We start from the raw sequence: 19,522 nt of genomic DNA on the forward strand, positions 1-19,522 counted from the left end.
ACTTCTTTTATTCAAAAGGCAATACAGGATTAGAGCTATATAGACTCAGTAATTAATGGAAAGGATAGTTAAATCACCTAGTGTTCATTACATTGATTAACCAACCTATAATTGTGAACAAAGAGATATATGGTAGCTGGATTCATGTATGAGTCTGTTAAATTAAATTAATTTATTACATATCTCCTTTCAGAATCAGGCTGATTTATGACATAATCAACCATGAAAAGATACAAGTAGTAATTATATATAACATCCCTAATTCTTATATAAGTTCTCTATCTGCTGATGTCATGCATGACCACACCATGACTAATGGTCGGCACAGGTCAGTGACTATCTTCAGGTGATGGAATTTGCATCATTCATGAAGATATATATATATAGTGGGAATTTGTCATAGAGTATTTCATCATTTCTAAATATAAACAATAAGGAAAGTATATATTTTGTTGTAAGGTCATGGTGCCAGTGTTATGATGTGAGGTATTATTTATATACTGAATATTCCTCTGCATCATTACCATATCTAATCAGCAATTTCTCCACCGTGTCTACTACTGAATACATGTAAGGCATCCCCCTTTAATTTACTAACAAACTCACCATGTCTGTATAGCTAGTACTTATGTAAATATGTCTTATTACTCTTCAGAACAGAATCCTACAAATCATTTTGATTTTATATCTAATTGTACAAATTATCATTGAACTGCCACACATAATACCTACCATATCCATAGAAAAAGTGCCGATAGTAGGTGGCGCCACGGTCATCCCCTTCTATCACATGACCCCTATGTAACACAACATGCGGAAGTATAATTCCAGAAGGTGTTGGGGCCGAGTCGAGTATTGACAAACCACAGCAGGCAGGGGAGCGACTTGGTATAGTAGTTATTGCACTTTGGGACATATTGTTGGGGAGAGAGGGACTTTTTGACACTGTAGTCCTGCCTAGACTTATTGTTCTTTCCTCCTCCCCTCCAGTTTCATTACGGAAAAATGGACAACTTAAAACTAAGCCATTGCTCTTATTATCACCATCGTCTGTATCCTCCAAGATGTCTGGCGCATCTTTGTCAGCTGCGAAACTGTTACGATTGGCCGAGGCAGCTGAAGCACCAGTTGACATGTTTTTGGTCAGGGCTTGGTGCTGTCGGTCCACAACATCCTGAATACTGAATCCCAGACTCTGACAGTCATAGTGGTTTATAGCCTTGCACCGTAACCTTTCCTCCGCACGAAGGTCAATGTCAACATTTTCGGGAGTCTTTGCTCCAGATTCTACATCTGTTTTACCGCGGAGTTTGTTTAACAGACCTTGTGGCCTTGTTTCAGCGGTAATAGATTTAGCCCTTGATTTCCTGTCTTTGTGTTTGAATTTTGATTTTGTTCTCGGACTGTCCACATCATCCTCTCCCACCACTTTATCGATAGGAACACTTCCATTAGAAGCTTTTTCAAAATGTCGGTCTCTAATATTGTTAGCCTTCACATCAAATCCTCCCTTTAATAACTCACTCAATTTGGCTGGAGCTGGACTCCGCTGGTCTATATTCACATCCTTGAAGTCTTTCAACATTGCGAAGAAGCTGTCACTACTTGTACTGGTACCCATGATATCGAGGGAGGATGTGCTCCCATAATCCCTGTGTATACTACGATTGTGCACATCATCAGCGTCAATGTATTCAATACTATCCATCTCCAGATTACTGTTACTACGATACAACCCTCTACTAAATCTCTTTGTAGAAGAATTACCACTACTTCCAACACTACTACTCATCACACTACTTTCAGGAGTCTGTTTTGGCTTTTGAACAGATTTTGAGTGAGAGTGATCTGCCCTTGATGACGTTTCAGATCTATTATTGCCTTTATTCCAGGATGAATTGGAATGAGTTCCGTGAAATGTGGCACGGTGACCACCTCTAACAAGCCAGCTCTCCCCATTATGAGAAGCAGGCTCTTTATCTCCCGAGTCCTTGAAACCCACATGGCGGTTTTTGTCGCCTCCCTTGATGTCCCCTGGACCAGAGGTGAGGCCGTTTAGGTTATCCTCCGACCCGTAGTGGTGTCTTTGTCGGGAGGATGGGGACTGGTCCCGTTTATCCTGATAGATAGGTAACACCCGTTGTTTGTAGTACTCCACAGCCCGTGCTGACCTGTGGCGCACATTGTCTACTGACACACTATTGGCCTGCGACATGGTCTTTTACACTTAAATTTTCACACTTATTCACATTGAAACATCACTGGAAATATTTCCACTGAGCAAAATAATATTAATATATTCCAATATCAGTGATACGGTCAATAAAGCACATCCATTGAAAATTAAAATAAAGATCCTGTGTTAATCCTATGAGGACTGATTAGCCCATGTTTATGGGCGGTGCTGTCCCCTGCAAAGGCCTTGAGACAAGCTCTGTGATGGGAGGAACAGCTGTCTAGGGCCGGGTAGGCGAGTCAGGTGATGTCTGCCATCATGATACTGAATGTTATGACTCCCACTGATCCCCTCCAACTTTATCTAGATAATAAGCCGATTAAACCACTTTTCCACATTCCTGATCCTTCTGCTCGGAACCTTAGTACATCTATGTTCCCAGGGTTTTCTGCAAAGAAAAAGAACAAAAACACAGGAATAAGTAAGGATAGTATTTCCATGGTTACATTCTTCCCCGACAGCCATAGAGACAGTATAGTGTCAGGGTAGCGATACAGGAACACACAACATACACGACATACCAAACTGCAATATCAACATCAAATACCATCATAACCACCCAAACGCTTATACATTTTTTCTCTCTGGAATATAAGATAGGATATTGAAATGTTGTGAAAACTATCTCAGCAACACCCACGATCATCAGCAATCTATGTATATACGTAATATACCTTCAAGGTTTAGATATCAAAAGGTTTGCCGGGAACAGCAGGAAATCTCAGTATTAAACCTAACTGATGCTTATAATATTTTGCCAATATCTACATCCTATGATACACACTCTAGAAATCTTGCCCTATAATTCCCAAAACCTGATCTTCAGCTTTTCTCTCCCCTTTTTCAAGCGTTATGATTTTTTTTGATATTTTGGCAGCCGATTCTGTTGAGAAGCAGCAGTTCCTGATATTACCCGATTTGATTGCAGAATTTGTTATGTCTGACATATGTGGCAAGATGCATGCTGAAAGGAAACAACTGTTCTGAGCCCCTCCCTCTTATCTCCCCCTCCCCCCTTGTTCTGATCTCACTGTCTCAGACTAGTAATTAAAGGGTGATGTCATATGCACATGCATCAAAGCCCTGATAGCCTGATACGATCAACTCACTAAAAACCTTCCTCGTGGCGAATTTGTGAGGAAAGAATGCTTTTTATTTCATGAAAATCTAGTATACAGATCCCTCTTTTCTTCATTGAATTTTTGTACAGTTAAATGTAAGTCCTTTTCTCGGTGATGTAACATGCATGTGCTTTTATCAAAGAGAGCTGTAATTATCTTATCAAGGAAATGTTCTCCTATGTCACAAACGTACAATAACACTGGTATGTTCTGTTTAAGTCTTGGAAGATTAGGTTCAGGTAGGACACAGCCATAAACAGGGGACTCCATTTTATGATGACAGCCAACACATTACACAGATACTCAGCCTTGATCTAAATAGATACATGGGGAAATTGACATCTTGTTGCATCTGTTTGATGATATCAAAACATTCTAACATGCAGTTAGATTCAACGTTCCTACATCAAACTCGCTGTTACAGATAACAAAAGATCTGGACCTATACAAATAGCCCTGTTGCATTTTATTTGAAATTACCACATTATTAGCTATATTTCCCCATGACATGTTGTTTTTCCACACAGCTGATCAAACAAGAGAAAAGAATCTGTAAATATCCACAAAGACATCTTATGGGTGCACGTCATTGTGTTTTCACCATGAGGCTGACCATACTGTCAGTTCTGTGTCCATGTCTTTATACCACTAACAATGGGCGACCAAATGTGATATTTATAGCTTGGGTGATAACTGTTGGAATACACATGTGGCTTTTTATCTTCTTTAGATAAGTTAGATTAAACAAGTCCCCTGATAATGCCTGATAAATCAAAAGCACTTTCCTGATAAGCCAATGTTTTCACAAAGAATTGTACAGTTACCCATAAACAACTACACACAAGGCTATCCTTTGACAATACTGATTCCACTCTTGAGACTAGTTTGACCCCTAGTCTGACCCCAGTGTGTCTGACCTCTGACACAGCAGACCAACAGTGCACTGAACTGCTGTAGTTAGCTATTACTCTAGATCTATAATTAACATGTCTTTGTGTTGAGAGGTAAATCAAATGAGATCAACAACACAACATAAGAAACCTGTGGTCAATGGACTACTGGAGATACACCTCGGGAGGCTAGTGGTGGTCATTGGAAATTGACATCATCTCTTTGGAAAACTTATTTATTTAGCTTTTGGAACAACAATGTATTCTGAATAGAATGGCCACCAACCCCTAAGTTCTTATACCAGAGTATCTCCCCCTAGTTTGAAACTTCGAACTAGACAAGAAACAGACATGTCTCAGACACAAATAATCATGCCAAATTTTAAATGTTTTTGACATTCTTGAAACTGTATTCCAACGTGTATGAATGTTTTCAAATAGCAAAGCTTTTAACTTAAATTGATATTAAAGCTATAACGACAGAACATTTTGAGTCTTTCATAATATGTAAGGATTGGGTATCAATAACATTACTATTCAGATAACGTAATAGCTATACAAAACCTACCTGATCACTAATGATTTTCTCTATTATAACTTATATTTGTCAGCCCCCCATACCATCTTATCCATCAACACATGTAGATCTATACATTCCAGTGGCGACTGCACTTTCTCACTAAAGTTCATCGATGCCACTCGTATATCATGTGTATTTTGTACCTGGACCGATTGTTGGCAGCATCCACTGGGCCATCTTGTTTTCTCATTACAAATATACATTCTCAATACATTAAACTGCAAAGCTTTTAAAATTAAGATTACTTCCTGTTCCCTAAACACATTTCAAAAAATATGGACAGGTTTGAAAAAAAACATGTAACAAAATGCATAAATATATCTAATATATCCATAAAACTCATCAATTAATTAACGTAAATTGTTACAAGATCATAATTAAGGAAGCTAACTATTTGTAGCAGCCACATCCGAAGTGATGTTACAGATAGACTAATTAGGTAGCTCTATACTCTCTCATTATATACACTAAGTCTGTAATTAATAGAACAATATAACTAGAATCACCTGACTGCCTGTAGACCCTGTAATCACCAGTCACTTCCAGGCTCCTTAGCGACCCTTTGTACGACCCTTTGTACGACCCTTTGTACGACCCTTTGTACGACCTTTGTACGACCCTTTGTACGACCCTTTGTACGACCCTTTGTACGGTACCATTCTGCACTCATTACACACAACATGAAGGACAATAAAGTTATGATGACAAGCATGTGTAAATCTTTCCTCCCTCATTTCAAAGCTATCCATCTCCTAGTAAGAGTAATTAGCCTGTTAACCTTGCCATATATAAACCTGCTCCCCTGTACATTAGTGGTGACAGGGCACCTGCATCCCCAGTCCCATCCTCAACATATGCAGACTGTACTCATTTGATCCCATAAATTCCCTCCCCCCTAGATATTCCCCATACAATATGTCTACAATATTAATGGTGATCCTGACCAGGCCCTATTTAACCATACTTTATATTTATCCCAGACTTGTTCCGGCCCCTCTATACAGTTTCCTACAAAACTAAAACCAGCTGAACATACTATATTATGATAACCAAACCCTGCCACACTTCCTACTGTCTACTAACCTGAAGAACAGATTTCCTTTCTGAATAACTTCCTGATATTGTCATTCATAAAAAAACCAAATGCAGTTCAAGTAGCTTATGATAAAGTAGACAATTTTTTTCAGGAAGTGTCATTTTTGATACGTAAATTAGTGTAAACCTACCTATTTTAGTGCAATCAAATTTTAGCTCAACAATGAATTGGAATAGGTTAGTGTAGTAATTAATTCATGCATTTGTAGTTATTGCTATACTAACAACTTACAGAAAATACAATTAGCGCAACCACATTTTATAGCTAAATGTTTGTGCGTAAATATGGTAACTGTAATAACTGCTAAAATATGATAACTGTAATAACTGCTAAAATATGGTAACTGTAATAACTGCTAGGATATGGTAACTGGAGTTACTGCTAAAATATGGTAACTGGAGTTACTGCTAAAATATGGTAACTGGAGTTACTGCTAAAATATGGTAACTGTAATAACTGCTAAAATATGTACATTTACAGAATTTATATATAGATGCACAGTGCAAAAATTACCACATCACAAACAATTTAAAAGCTAGCTGAACCAAAATATTCTCATACTAAAATATCCACGTATACAGTATACTAAATACTGCAGGATATGATTAGACTAGGCACCAGTTTTGGATAGGAATTTCTCAGATTATCTTTCTCCCCTGGTCTGATACTTAGATTCAGACTGATGTTGGAAACAACATCTATAAAGCTCAGTTTTATTGATAATTTTCATAATCTGTAGACTGATGGCCAGTCTAGGATATAAACGGAGGAAGATAGACTTCGTGTCGGGCCATCATTATCCCACCATGTTAGGATCACTTACACACCACATTAATATTCTTAAATGTTTTAAGGTGATATATGCTTACACACAATAATGAATTCCCATGGGATCAGTATATCAACACACTATCTCTCCATACATATTTTACTTTCCATTGAGAATAATCCTACCATCTCAGGGAATATTTTAGTAGGTCCCACTCTATTTCTGTGTGTAAAAACATACCTATGATATTGGTAATGAGTTGGCCTGAGACATGAATTGAACCAATTATAACACCGATGTGTTAGATTTTTCAGGTAGAACTGGGACAGGAAACTAAATATTTATTGAAACAGTTATCACAGTAATGATAGCATTTACAACCAAAAATGTCTATACTAGAGACTTAAATGTTCCAACTTCCCTGTACATGCATATGTGCATATGACAGGTTGCCCCCTCCCCCTCCCCATCTTTTCATGGTTATATGACAGCTGGTTGCCCCCACTCTAGTCCCCTCTCCCCATCTTTTCATGGTTTACTAATTCCTTTATATCAGGAACCTGTTCATTTCAATAAGAAATAATGTCTGACAATCTTGAGGTTGTCGGTTTGAAACTAAAATATAATTAAATGCCATTATTACTTGTACATTTGAGCATTAGAATGTCCCTCAAGTTAGAAGTGTATACTTTTGGTATGATTACCCCATGCCGTGTACATGTAATGAGTATAATTACGAAGCCAAGGACATACATATATTGCTGCCTATATTACCTGTACCTAGTAGATTGGGGTCACCTGTCACCTACTACACAACATTCCATTGATAAGCACCTCTTATGTGTACATGTGTACGTGCATATGATTTTTCACAGCAAACCAAATTCCTGAAGTTTTTTTCTTGGCAAATACATATCTATCATTTTTGTAGATTTTTCACAAAAGTAGTTTCTCCATCTACACTACCGTACATGGAACCCTATACATTTACATTCCCTAGCTTGAACGGTATTTTTGGATTGAATAGTCGAATATCACCGCGACATGAGCAAGGTACTACTGGCAATTAACACTACATTATTTCATTATGTCAGGTATTAATTAAGTTTTTAGTATCATCCTTGTGAATGTTTAATTAAATATTCAGTACGCTTAAACCTTATCAAATTAATTTACCTTATCAAAATAATGAATTATGACAAATTTTGAAATTCTAATTATGATCTGCGATGGATTCTTTGCACTTTCTATCTTAGATATAATCATAAGTTCAAGCCAACCCCATTCATTTGATGTAACTTATCATTACCACAAATATGTGAGCAGTTTGAAGGCTCTCCAATGAACTCCACACATTTGTGATGAGCAATAATGTATTGGGTAATTTACAATGAATTAGGATGAATACAGCAGCTGATTCGAATAAAAACCCAAGTACTCCCTGAAGTATTACCGTTATCAGAGAGGTTCCTCTGATCTTATGAATCATAATTTAGGTTACATTCATTCAATTTTATATTTTTTTCATGTGTTGCCCCGGCCTTTGTCACTAATTTATAAATGTATCAGGTCGTGTTTACGAGTTTTAACCATCTGTAGGACATACATCAAAGATCGACTTTCCGGACCCTGATAAATTATAACACGATGTTGTACTTGTGTTTAGCGCTGGAAGGCACTGCCACATTTGATGGGTATTAAAAAAACTTATTGGCCAAACAAATTAAAATGTATTTGATTAAATTACATGCCTGAATTACAAATGGACAGATATCTGTTGTAAACTTAAAAGTTTAATATGAATAATGTGCAAGGAGTTATAAGTTCTGAGAGTTTACACTCTTTGATTAACTTCTCTCTGTCTATAGTAAACAAGACCTACTATGGTTTATGATTGTATCAAAAGCTTTTTTATATATTACTACATGAATATTACTTTAACAAGGGCAACAACTCTGGATATACCAACAGAGGAAGAAACACAATTTGTAAATATTGATAGGAAACTTAACTCTGTAAATCTATCTTTAATTAGCTGTATGTATGAATATGTAAGTATTTAAATAGTTCATGATATCACATTGTTTTGATTCCATAAAAAGATACATTATTCAAATCTGAAATAAATTCATCTTAATCAAAAACTTACTTAATGAAATCTTTGAGATCAATGAATGATGTATGCTAATTTCTTTATATACCTGAATATGTCACAGCTGAGCTCCATTTCGTAATGACTATTTACATGCAACCAATATACACAGAAAAGACACATCCTTGTGACCCAGAAATAACATAATAAGAAGTTTATAAATACTGGTAACCTGATATTGTGAATGGTTTACTTAATAATAATAATCTGTAACTTTGGAATAAATGTATATGAGTGTTTGTGTGGAAGCCTTATTGTACAGGTAGATCCTTACACAATCTGTCTCACCAGGTCTATCGGGTGATAAATATCAGGGAGAATTGTTTCTGAATTTGTTTATACCGATTTGGCACATCTGAAGGTGGGTGTCTGACATTCAAAAGCTAGCTTGAAGGTTAAATAGAATATGTCTTGGTCCCTGATTTTTAGTGTATTCTTCCTTGTGTTACACGTTTCTACTGTATTTAATGATGTGTAACAAACTCTCATTGTCAGCCTAAATCTGTTGTTTACACTATAACAGCTTGTATAAACATTAGCTCCAGGACAGAAAGCATCTAAGATAGATAATCAAAATTGATTTAATTACTTTGCTGGGAAAGATTACGATCTTGAATGAAATTGACACCCACACCTCATGCCAAGCAAGATTAGATACAGTTGACCACAGGCTACTGATGTTTTATCAACATCTCTCATCCTGCTACTATCACCATCAACCTCTGCACTTAATACTTGTGGTAGCTTGTGATTGAGAACCAATCAGGTCTCAGCTGTTTCCATTAAAATACTTGGCAAAGACATTTCACTCTAATTAATCAGGTTACATATACGCTTGGCTCTAGATAGGGTTGCCCATGTTTCCAGCCCTCTTGTAATATTAAATTTATGGTTACAAATATCCACGGCCTCTTGGACCAAAATTATTTTGGATACATAAGCTAGACCACTTCCTTTAAGATTTGACATGAGGTAGCTATAGCCACCAGCTGCTACAAGAAGAATACACCTCCAATGACCTTTACTGTTCATTGGGTGACAAACTTCTAAGATCTTTTAAATTCTCCATCCAACAAGTCCCCCTCCCCACTGGCCATTATGTGTCCCAGCTATTGCAATACACAATAACTGGAGTCAGTTGCTGGATAAATTGTAATGAATGGAATGGATGGAAAGGCTAGTCTGGGGATAATGATTGTGGAATGTGATCAAGATATATAGTCATTAGACAGCAGGTTCTGAATACATGTATGTACACTTAGATCTGTAACATAGTGGACCAATACCACAGGTATGAGATACCCTGATCTCTGTCCTAAGTACACCTGGTGGATGTTATTTTATGATGTCCTCTAATCTATACAGCTAACATCAATCATTTAAATCCCATCAATCAATGATCAACTGTCAAACATTTTCTGCACAATGATGAATGTCGTGTACCAAAATGATACCTCTGTTACGATGTGATGCGCTGTATCTGATCTCATTCCAATATTTTTTATATATATACCATCAATATATGTTTAGTAGGTCACCGATCAATGATACCAAGGTACTGGATCACCTGTCAGAATATAGACAGATTATAGTCCAACCTAATGCTTACCTCAATACTTACCTGTACTTACCTACCTGGAATTATATTGGTATAACATACAAACCTGTTACTATCATCTACAGGAAAAATTAGGTTAAAATTAATATCATTGATTATACAAAGATATCTTACATTTGTGTATTCCAATATCAGAATCAATTTCAGTTCAAAGAAACCAATGTGAAAAGCAGATATCAGTTCAAAAGATGCCATAACAGTGATAGCAATGAAAATCAGGATGTTGGATACCAATTCAATTGCTTCCTGAAGTGGAACTACATACATTTACACACAAATTTATAATGTTCTGACTTCACTCTCAACATTCCACCATCTTATCATCACCATCCTTTGAAATATTTTTATTGGTTTTCCAGATACCAATAAAAATTAATTCTATTACAATAACTGGTGTTTTTGTTATTACATTTTTAGTTATTCTATTATAAGTTCCCCACTAAGATTGAAACTAAAACGATGCAATTTTTGCAGAAACACAATAGTAATGAACCTCTTGCAGAAATTTTAAAAACAGCCAATAGCATACTCTAATTTACCTGCTTTCTCAAAGAGAATATGTTTGTTTTGCAATATTTAAGCACCATTTCCTACAGTAAATTTGAAGTTGCTTTGTTTAAGGTGTAGTCATTCAGATAACTCTTGACCTTTTCCTTAACAAGGAAGAAAAACCCATTAAGTCGTCTAAAAGCTATTGTGTTCTGAGTTTTGTTTATACAACACAGAAGAGTTCCAAGATCATTACAACATCAGAGGTCTAAAAACACTAGTATAGGAGACGACTGGTTTTATCATCAATACCTGAATCATATTCGGCACCCATATACACACTCCAGAAATACACAGTGAGTATGTGTAGAATAAGTCTCACGAGGACTTCTCAAAACATAACCCAAACTTTTTGGGATTTGGGCCAAAAAACATTTCATGAATCTCTGGTCTCGCTGTCTTTGGTATGGTTTTTACTCCAAACATATCCTTGATTCATTGGTTATCAACTCTGACTTGTAGAATTCCTCTTATACAGACTGATATCAAAAACAACGTTTTACTAGCTTGTCTCAGTAGTGTACTGTCTCAACCATTATACACTCAACTTGTGTTCTGGGATTCGGTACAACTTCTAGCTGGTATCAAAATCATTTAATACCACGAGTACAGAATGATCTGTTCAAATACTGAATTATTACTATGTAGAAGATGCTGGAGTATATCAGAAATCAACACATCATGTGGAGCAGTTTGGAAATAAATTTCATGTGTGTGATATAAACATCTCCTAAACATATTGTGTGCGTTATTATTTTAGTAGAATTATATATATCAGTACTAGAATGGATGCATCAAGAACATTGAGCGAGGTTTGATTGCATTTCAAAATGTTCTTCTCCAATGTAACATGGCAGCAACACATAAACACATAAAACATTTAAACTTTAACCATTCTATAATTATCTGTCACTTAAAGCAACATTTTCACTAAATTAAGTAGCCAGGTTAAGCTATTAGATAAAACTATCATAAGCATCAGCCAGGAAGCCATGTTTATACAGAAGAGATATCTTGATTTCCTTTGAATGATCTGTAGTCTCGTTCTGTGACTTATTACATAATCCCTGTTATCCTAACTTAACCATCACATACACTTCCAGGCTCTTTAAAAACAGATCAGTTATATTGCTAAAAGAGACTTTCACTTATACACACGCATTCCAACAATGTTTCCCACCATGTCCATACATTTTTGTTATTACTTTCCGAAATTCCTCAACTGACAAACATATCTAAAAACAACTGTTTTTTCTTTCTTGAAAAATTGTTCTAGACTAGCTGCCATAGAAGATAACATGTCTATAAGGTTTTTTTATAGTAAAAGTTGAAGGAATTTTAGACAGATGAGTCTTGTGACTGCAGATGTGCCATAGTAAGGATATTTACTGGTATTAAAATAAAGTCAAACTATATTATATAAGGACTACCAGGTGATAAAGAAACCATTGGCTTTATAGCCACATGGTCTTCATACACAGGTCAAATTGTGTTGACATTGACCTTTAGTGACCTCATTTAAGTGGCCTTATTAAGCAGGTGGCCAGTATACAATGGTGGTCACTATGGCAGGTATTAATTAGTGTGCTTTCTTTAAATCTGAATGTTTTTTATGGGCTTGACAATACATTCATTAGTTTGGTTGGGTTCATTGCCCTAAACACAGTCACTTTGACAAGAGGTTATTTCTAAACAAGGTGCTGATGGCTAAATCAATTAACAAAATATGATAAACTTTTTGTATGCCCTTCTTAATAACACCAGCGCATTAAGAAAATAAGATACTTCAGAAATTCTAAAGAGGCAGCAGAGAAAACTTAATAACAAAGGCCCCAAAAGGATAGAAGGTCTCTTGGTTTTTGTGATTAACTGAACAAAAGTAGCCGAAGAAATCGGAATTTACATTATGCATAAAACATCACTTTTAGAATTCTTGTCATGTTTCAACCACAGAAATGTAATACGACCTGACACTGTTCGACGTTACGGTTCACCGACTCCTGGAACAACATACCTTAAGCTTACAACAATGAACTATATAACTTGCAATTGTAAATTTGAATTCTAAGCACACAAACCCATTTTATTGAGAAAACTTTAAATCTATGTTACTGTAAACAAGATTGCTTCTTTTATATATACAACTTATACACCCATGTACACTGATTTTTGTATAACTTTAAGTTGTCCCTTCTTTCTTTCCCAATTCTTTGTTCTTTATTTTATCTTTTCTCTCCCTCCTCCCTCTCTATCAAAAAACCCAAACAATGTAATTATACTGATGAATGAAAGAATGGCAGAGTGAAAGATGTGCATAAAAGATAACTATATTCATATTTCATGATTATGTGAATAGTGTAAAATTTATATATTATTTGGCAAAAAAAAATAAAAAAAATAATAAAAATTTTTATGTTACCCCGATATCAAACATTGACAAAATATTCTACACATCCGATTTAAGTTGTATTCTCTATGGACTACAACCACAAGTAAGCCACATTCACTTGTACAATTGGCATCTCATGGAAAGGAAGTGAGAAATTAGCAACAGCATTTTAATAATGAACGATTCTCAATGGACCGTGCATCAAAGAGACTGGGTTTGGTCATGCTTGAACAGCAGCCCTAACTGGCCCATTTCTGTCCCAATATCATCCTAGCTGGCCTCTATGTTACAATGTACCTGATAGTCCCCTACTTACAATGAATGACGGGTCACAACATGGTATGAAAACAATTTGGCCTGACTCACCAGTGTTACATGAAAGGTGTAAGATAGCTAATTCAGAATCGATTTGATGATAAATGTGATATTCATTCTGGATGGAATATCTAGTCTCCTTGATACACCTGTGACTACAACAATGTATTTTCACATTCAAATTTCTTCTTGAATATATCAGGACATCCAAAACCTATAATATGAATTTGCCCTCCTTCAGATAAACGTTAAAACATGGTTATCTAGTTGGGTTAACAAACTAGAGAGAAGACATAACAAAAACATTAATACATGTGTAGTATCATATTCTTGGCAACGTCTATGGCCAAGTATTAGTATTTTCTTCAAATATCTGCATTTATATTTGATTAAAAACATCCTTTCAATGTTTAAAATATGGTAAAAAAAAGAATTCTACATGAAATAATGCATATATTTGATCATGTTTTTGTGTTGCTATAATGTTACAGTGTTTTGGATTGGACAGCTCTATAGACTCACCTCTGTATATGCCCAGTTGATCCTTCACCGTGACCCTGTCAACTCAATGTCACATCCAGTTATATTATCATTTCACACAAGCTGGCATCTGTATACACTACTTTCCATGACCTGAAAACAAACAAGAAAGCCCAGATGTCAATTGTGATGGGACGAGATACAAATACCAAGATCCTTCCTCTAAAGAATAATATTCACAACAACAATACATATAGATGCGCTGTCATCCATAGACAAGATCGGCAATTCAACCTGGATTATGAGGCTCAATATACTTTTTAATAAGTCCCAATCCACACTGAGTTTTGATTGAAGAAGTGTGGAAGCTATGTATGTAATCTGCACTAAACAATCCCAGGTTTCTCCATCACACAATGGCAGATGGTTCTGGTGTACAGACAGATCTCCGGCTGCATGGTTTAAAAGTCATCCACACCTTTCACATATTGGGTTTCATGTTCTAGTGTTGGCTACATTATTGTAACATAAGCATGCATACCAGTCCACATGGAAACCCATCTTCCATGTGAGTAGGCTGTACACAAGTACAGTACCTGTCCTGTTACTTCCTTTTTACCTGTGTTAACATACAGAGGTGCTGTACAGAAGGAGGAGGGGTGCTGACATGGCACAGTAATTGTGGTACTCTTTCAGAACCTAGAGCATATGGGTAAACATTATTCTATGACTCTATGCAGTGGGGATCTCAATTCTTTGTCTGGGGACACAGTGCATTAATTCTCAGTGATAGTGTCTAGCCTAGGGTGTTATTTTTAGCAGTGTGTAAAGATGTCCCACCTGTCATAGTAGAGAGAGTGTGTAACTGTAGGTAAATAGGGATTGCATGCTTACTACACCACCAGGACACCCTCAATGCTGTACTTACACTCCATCAAACCCTCAGTACTACACCCAGGACACCCTCAATGCTGTACTTGCTACACTCAAATCAACCCTCAGACACCTACGTACACCACAAACCAGTACTACACCACCCAGGACACCCTCAATGCCGTACTTGCTACACCACCCATCAAACCCTCAGTACACACCACCCAGGACACCCTCAATGCCGTACTGCTACACCCCACCTCAGTACTACACCACCCAGGACACCTCAGTACCTACACCACACCCTACTGCAGTACGCTCACCACCCCTACATCAAAACCTCAGTACTACACCACCCAGGACACCCTCAATGCTGTACTTGCTACACCACCCATCAAACCCTCAGTACTACACCACCCAGGACACCCTCAATGCTGTACTTGCTATCCCATCAAACCCTCAGTACTACACCACCCAGGACACCCTCAATGCTGTACTTGCTACACCACCATCAAACCCTCAGTACTACACCACCCAGGACACCCTCAATGCCGTACCCGCTACACTCCAGCAAACCCTCAGTACTACACCACCCAGGACACCCTCAATGCCGTACCCGCTACACTCCAGCAAACCCTCAGTACTACACCACCCAGGACTGAACTTGCTACACCACCCATCAAATCCTCAGTACTACACCACCCAGGACACTCTTAATGCTGTACTTGCTATCCCATCAAATCCTCAGTACTACACCACCCAGGACACCCTCAATGCTGTACTTGCTATCCCATCAAATCCTCAGTACTACACCACCCAGGACACCCTCAATGCTGAACTTGCTACACCACCCATCAAATCCTCAGTACTACACCACCCAGGACACCCTCAATGCTATACTTGCTACACCACCCATCAAACCCTCAGTACTACACCACCCAGGACACCCTCAATGCTGTACTTGCTACACCACCCATCAAACCCTCAGTACTACACCACCCAGGACACCCTCAATGCTGTACTTGCTACACCACCCATCAAACCCTCAGTACTACACCACCCAGGACACCCTCAATGCTGTACTTGCTACACCACCCATCAAATCCTCAGTACTACACCACCCAGGACACCCTCAATGCTGTACTTGCTACACCACACATCAAACCCTCAGTACTACACCACCCAGGACACCCTCAATGCTGTACTTGCTACACCACCCATCAAACCCTCAGTACTACACCACCCAGGACCCCACCCTCAATGCGTAGCTACCCCATCAACTCAGTACTTAATGCTGTACTTGCTATCCCATCAAATCCTCAGTACTACACCATCCAGGGCACCCTCAATGCTGTACTTGCTACACCACCCATCAAATCCTCAGTACTACACCATCCAGGACACCCTCAATGCTGTACTTGCTATCCCATCAAATCCTCAGTACTACACCACCCAGGACACCCTCAATGCTGTACTTGCTATCCCATCAAACCCTCAGTACTACACCACCCAGGACACCCTCAATGCTGTACTTGCTACACCACCCATCAAACCCTCAGTACTACACCACCCAGGACACCCTCAATGCTGTACTTGCTACACCACCCATCAAACCCTCGATCCCTAGACTCTACAAAGCCAATAAACCACAGTTATGTCCTGTCACTGATCAATCAGCGTTGTCTCTTGAGGAATCCCCAGTACAATAGTGTTAGGTCACTGCCCTATAATATCGGTGTTTCCTGTCGACAGATGACATCATACAGATGTCTATACACCTTCTGCAATACAGTAAATCCTTAAGGTGCTGCAGGTTTTGTTACATTTGACCTATTAATTCATGTATCCTACCACATTATCAATGTCTAGCTCTTTGCCTATTTATGCAATTATCACAAGCTCCAAATAGTTATTGAATTTTTTAATAATATACATTTAAATAATATTTGCATCCAAGCCAGTTTCTGTATGTTTATTGTGATAACTTTCATGATTTGTGACAGTAAATGTGATCTAACACAAACATTTGGCATCAGACAAATAGCACCTAGAACAAGCACAAAACATAGCAAATACATAAAGGATACCTGCCTTACAATCAAATATCACATTCTCCATGTATATTTAATTACCATATTGATATCTATGTAGAAAACATAATTTTACATACTTATGTTCTAGTTATCGAACACCTGACAAGAAACCAATGCATATATATTGGAACACATATATAGCATCTTCACATCGCTGTACAATGGTATAAAATACCATGATAACAATGGTGATGTCAGTATCCTGTATAAGAATCCGCTATTCATCAAGTACAGAATGATATTACATTACAAGGATGGAGTTGATGATATCTTGAGCCTGTTTCCTTTCAAGCCTTTTGTTTATACGAGAATCATGGCATTTGCTTGCCCATGAATGAATAATTTGTATATCTATGACATCCCTTGGTGACTTTCTCATATGTATATGAAGTATTTATGCTGATTACTAATGGCATCAATAAGGCCAACACACCATTTTAATGAACAATATAGAGCCAAAACTGGTATGACAGCAATGATTGTATGTACTACACTTGGCCAAAGGAATATCCTATTGACAAGACTATGAAAGTGACAGATATCTGCTCTTTTTGTTTTTATGTGTAACACCAAATTCCATATCAATCTGCTGAATTTCTGGTTTAAATTCTATATCCATTTATGTTGCCCTAAATGAGATCCATACAAGGCCAAACAGGCTATGAAAGCAAGGAACATCATCTTTCAGCATCTTACAGCTATACTGCTAGTTGCCATACATGTACCGGAAGCTGGCTGTTCACCATTACAAGTCTGTTGCCTAGTTTTTAATATTTGACCTTTGATTTTGATAGAACAGAGGAGACAGATGCGTTATATATATGGAGGATAGATATAAATCTGTTTCTAGTCAGCATCCACAACAGAAGGTAGCTGCTGTTGTACTGATTAGGTTTTTTTCCCTGCAACATCACAGACATATTTCGTCAGTTCTGTTATTGTACATACTACTCCACACAAAGGACTCGTCTTCTTACACAAAGGAAGAGAAAGTATACAAAGGAGAAACAAAATATCAAATACCTTTCGATATATATTCATATTTTTTTTTAAATATTCAAACAATCTTTAAAATGTTTTGAGTTGATAAGATGTTTTGAAATTAAAAGATCTTTAGAAGTACTAAAGGATGTACTTATATTATAGATTTCCAAATGTTAATTAAAATTCAAGATGGATTCCAACAGCCACTTATTTTGGTTTTCCTGATTTAACTCAAACATGGTTCGTACAGATTTTCAAACCAAAATTCCAGCACTTTTCAAGCACTTTTCCAGCACCTTTTCTAGATTTTCAAGCACTACTTTTTTCTTCTACATTGGACTCGAAATCAGAATTTTCAGAAAACGTGCCTACAATTTTGCATGCAATTTGTTAGTACAATTTTGTCAGAGTAATTAGATTCAATTACACATTCTTATCAAACAATAAAGTCATCCCAAGTAATGTCTGATTACTGAAATTATGATAAATTGATTGACAACAGAGCTTTTGTCAGTGTTCTGGGAGCATGAAGTTTCAATTCCAGCACTTTTCAAGGATTTTAAAGAAAAATTCCAGCACTTTTCCAACATGACCCAAAATTCAAGCACTTTTCCAGCACTGCCCCAAATTCCAGCACTTTCATCTTCTGTAAAATGTCAAATCTAAAATGAACTTTCAGGAATCTTTTATAGTATACAAGGTTAGAGAAATCATAATAACACAATAGTGATTACAACCTTTGAAATACATAAATTCATTTCATTAAGAATGAAGACTTCAACAAATACCAAAGTCTAAGATAGCAGCATTCATTTATACATTTGGTTTCCTTGAACAAGACAGCTTGAAAACACCATAAATGAAAATTTACATCGTTCATTGGGTAATTAACAACGATTCTACAGAATAAATCTGGCCCTTTCCATTGAAATTCAGATTATGCCCTTTCTGGCATAGTTAATCTGCAGTAAAAACTACAACACTTAGAGATGTACAGCATTCAGCTTGTATTTTAAAGCACAAGGCGAGAATCATTAAAAGTGATTTAAACTGTGCCCTTGATAGTCGTGTTGTATCTTCAGGGCGTCTTAATCTTGAATAAAGCAATATGTGAATAAGTACATGGTTTTCAATAAAGGAGAGTTCGAACAACCCGTAAACAACCTTCTTGTTCAGACACGAACTCCTCATTATATGAAATATCTTTTACTTTGTTTGTGAGGATTAAATACCAGAGTTCATACATCAGTGTAAATAAATTTATCATTAATTCAGTTTTATGTTCACACTCTGTTTCCAATAATTTTTTCACAGAGTCATTTCCAAATATTCTGTGGCTTTTAGCATGAAGATAAATCATGCAGATATCTCAGAATT

At 36.9% G+C, this 19,522-nt stretch overlaps 2 protein-coding genes across 2 annotated transcripts in view; one reads left to right on the forward strand and one right to left on the reverse strand.

Moving 5' to 3' along the window:
- Positions 1-19,522, reverse strand: part of LOC138318941 (signal-induced proliferation-associated 1-like protein 2) — a 66,497-nt gene that overhangs the window by 32,353 nt on the left and 14,622 nt on the right. Inside the window, 2 exon segments of the mRNA XM_069261768.1 lie at positions 733-2,624; positions 14,238-14,348. Of these exon segments, the coding sequence (XP_069117869.1) occupies positions 733-2,215 (1,483 nt within the window). The 5' untranslated portion in view covers positions 2,216-2,624; positions 14,238-14,348.
- Positions 15,082-16,695, forward strand: LOC138319725 (soluble scavenger receptor cysteine-rich domain-containing protein SSC5D-like). The gene has a single exon (XM_069262862.1). It carries the CDS (start codon positions 15,082-15,084, stop codon positions 16,693-16,695), a length of 1,614 nt encoding a protein of 537 aa, XP_069118963.1.

The sequence above is a fragment of the Argopecten irradians genome, chromosome 3 (genome assembly GCF_041381155.1).
Source record: "Argopecten irradians isolate NY chromosome 3, Ai_NY, whole genome shotgun sequence".
Taxonomy (NCBI): Eukaryota; Metazoa; Mollusca; class Bivalvia; order Pectinida; family Pectinidae; genus Argopecten; species Argopecten irradians.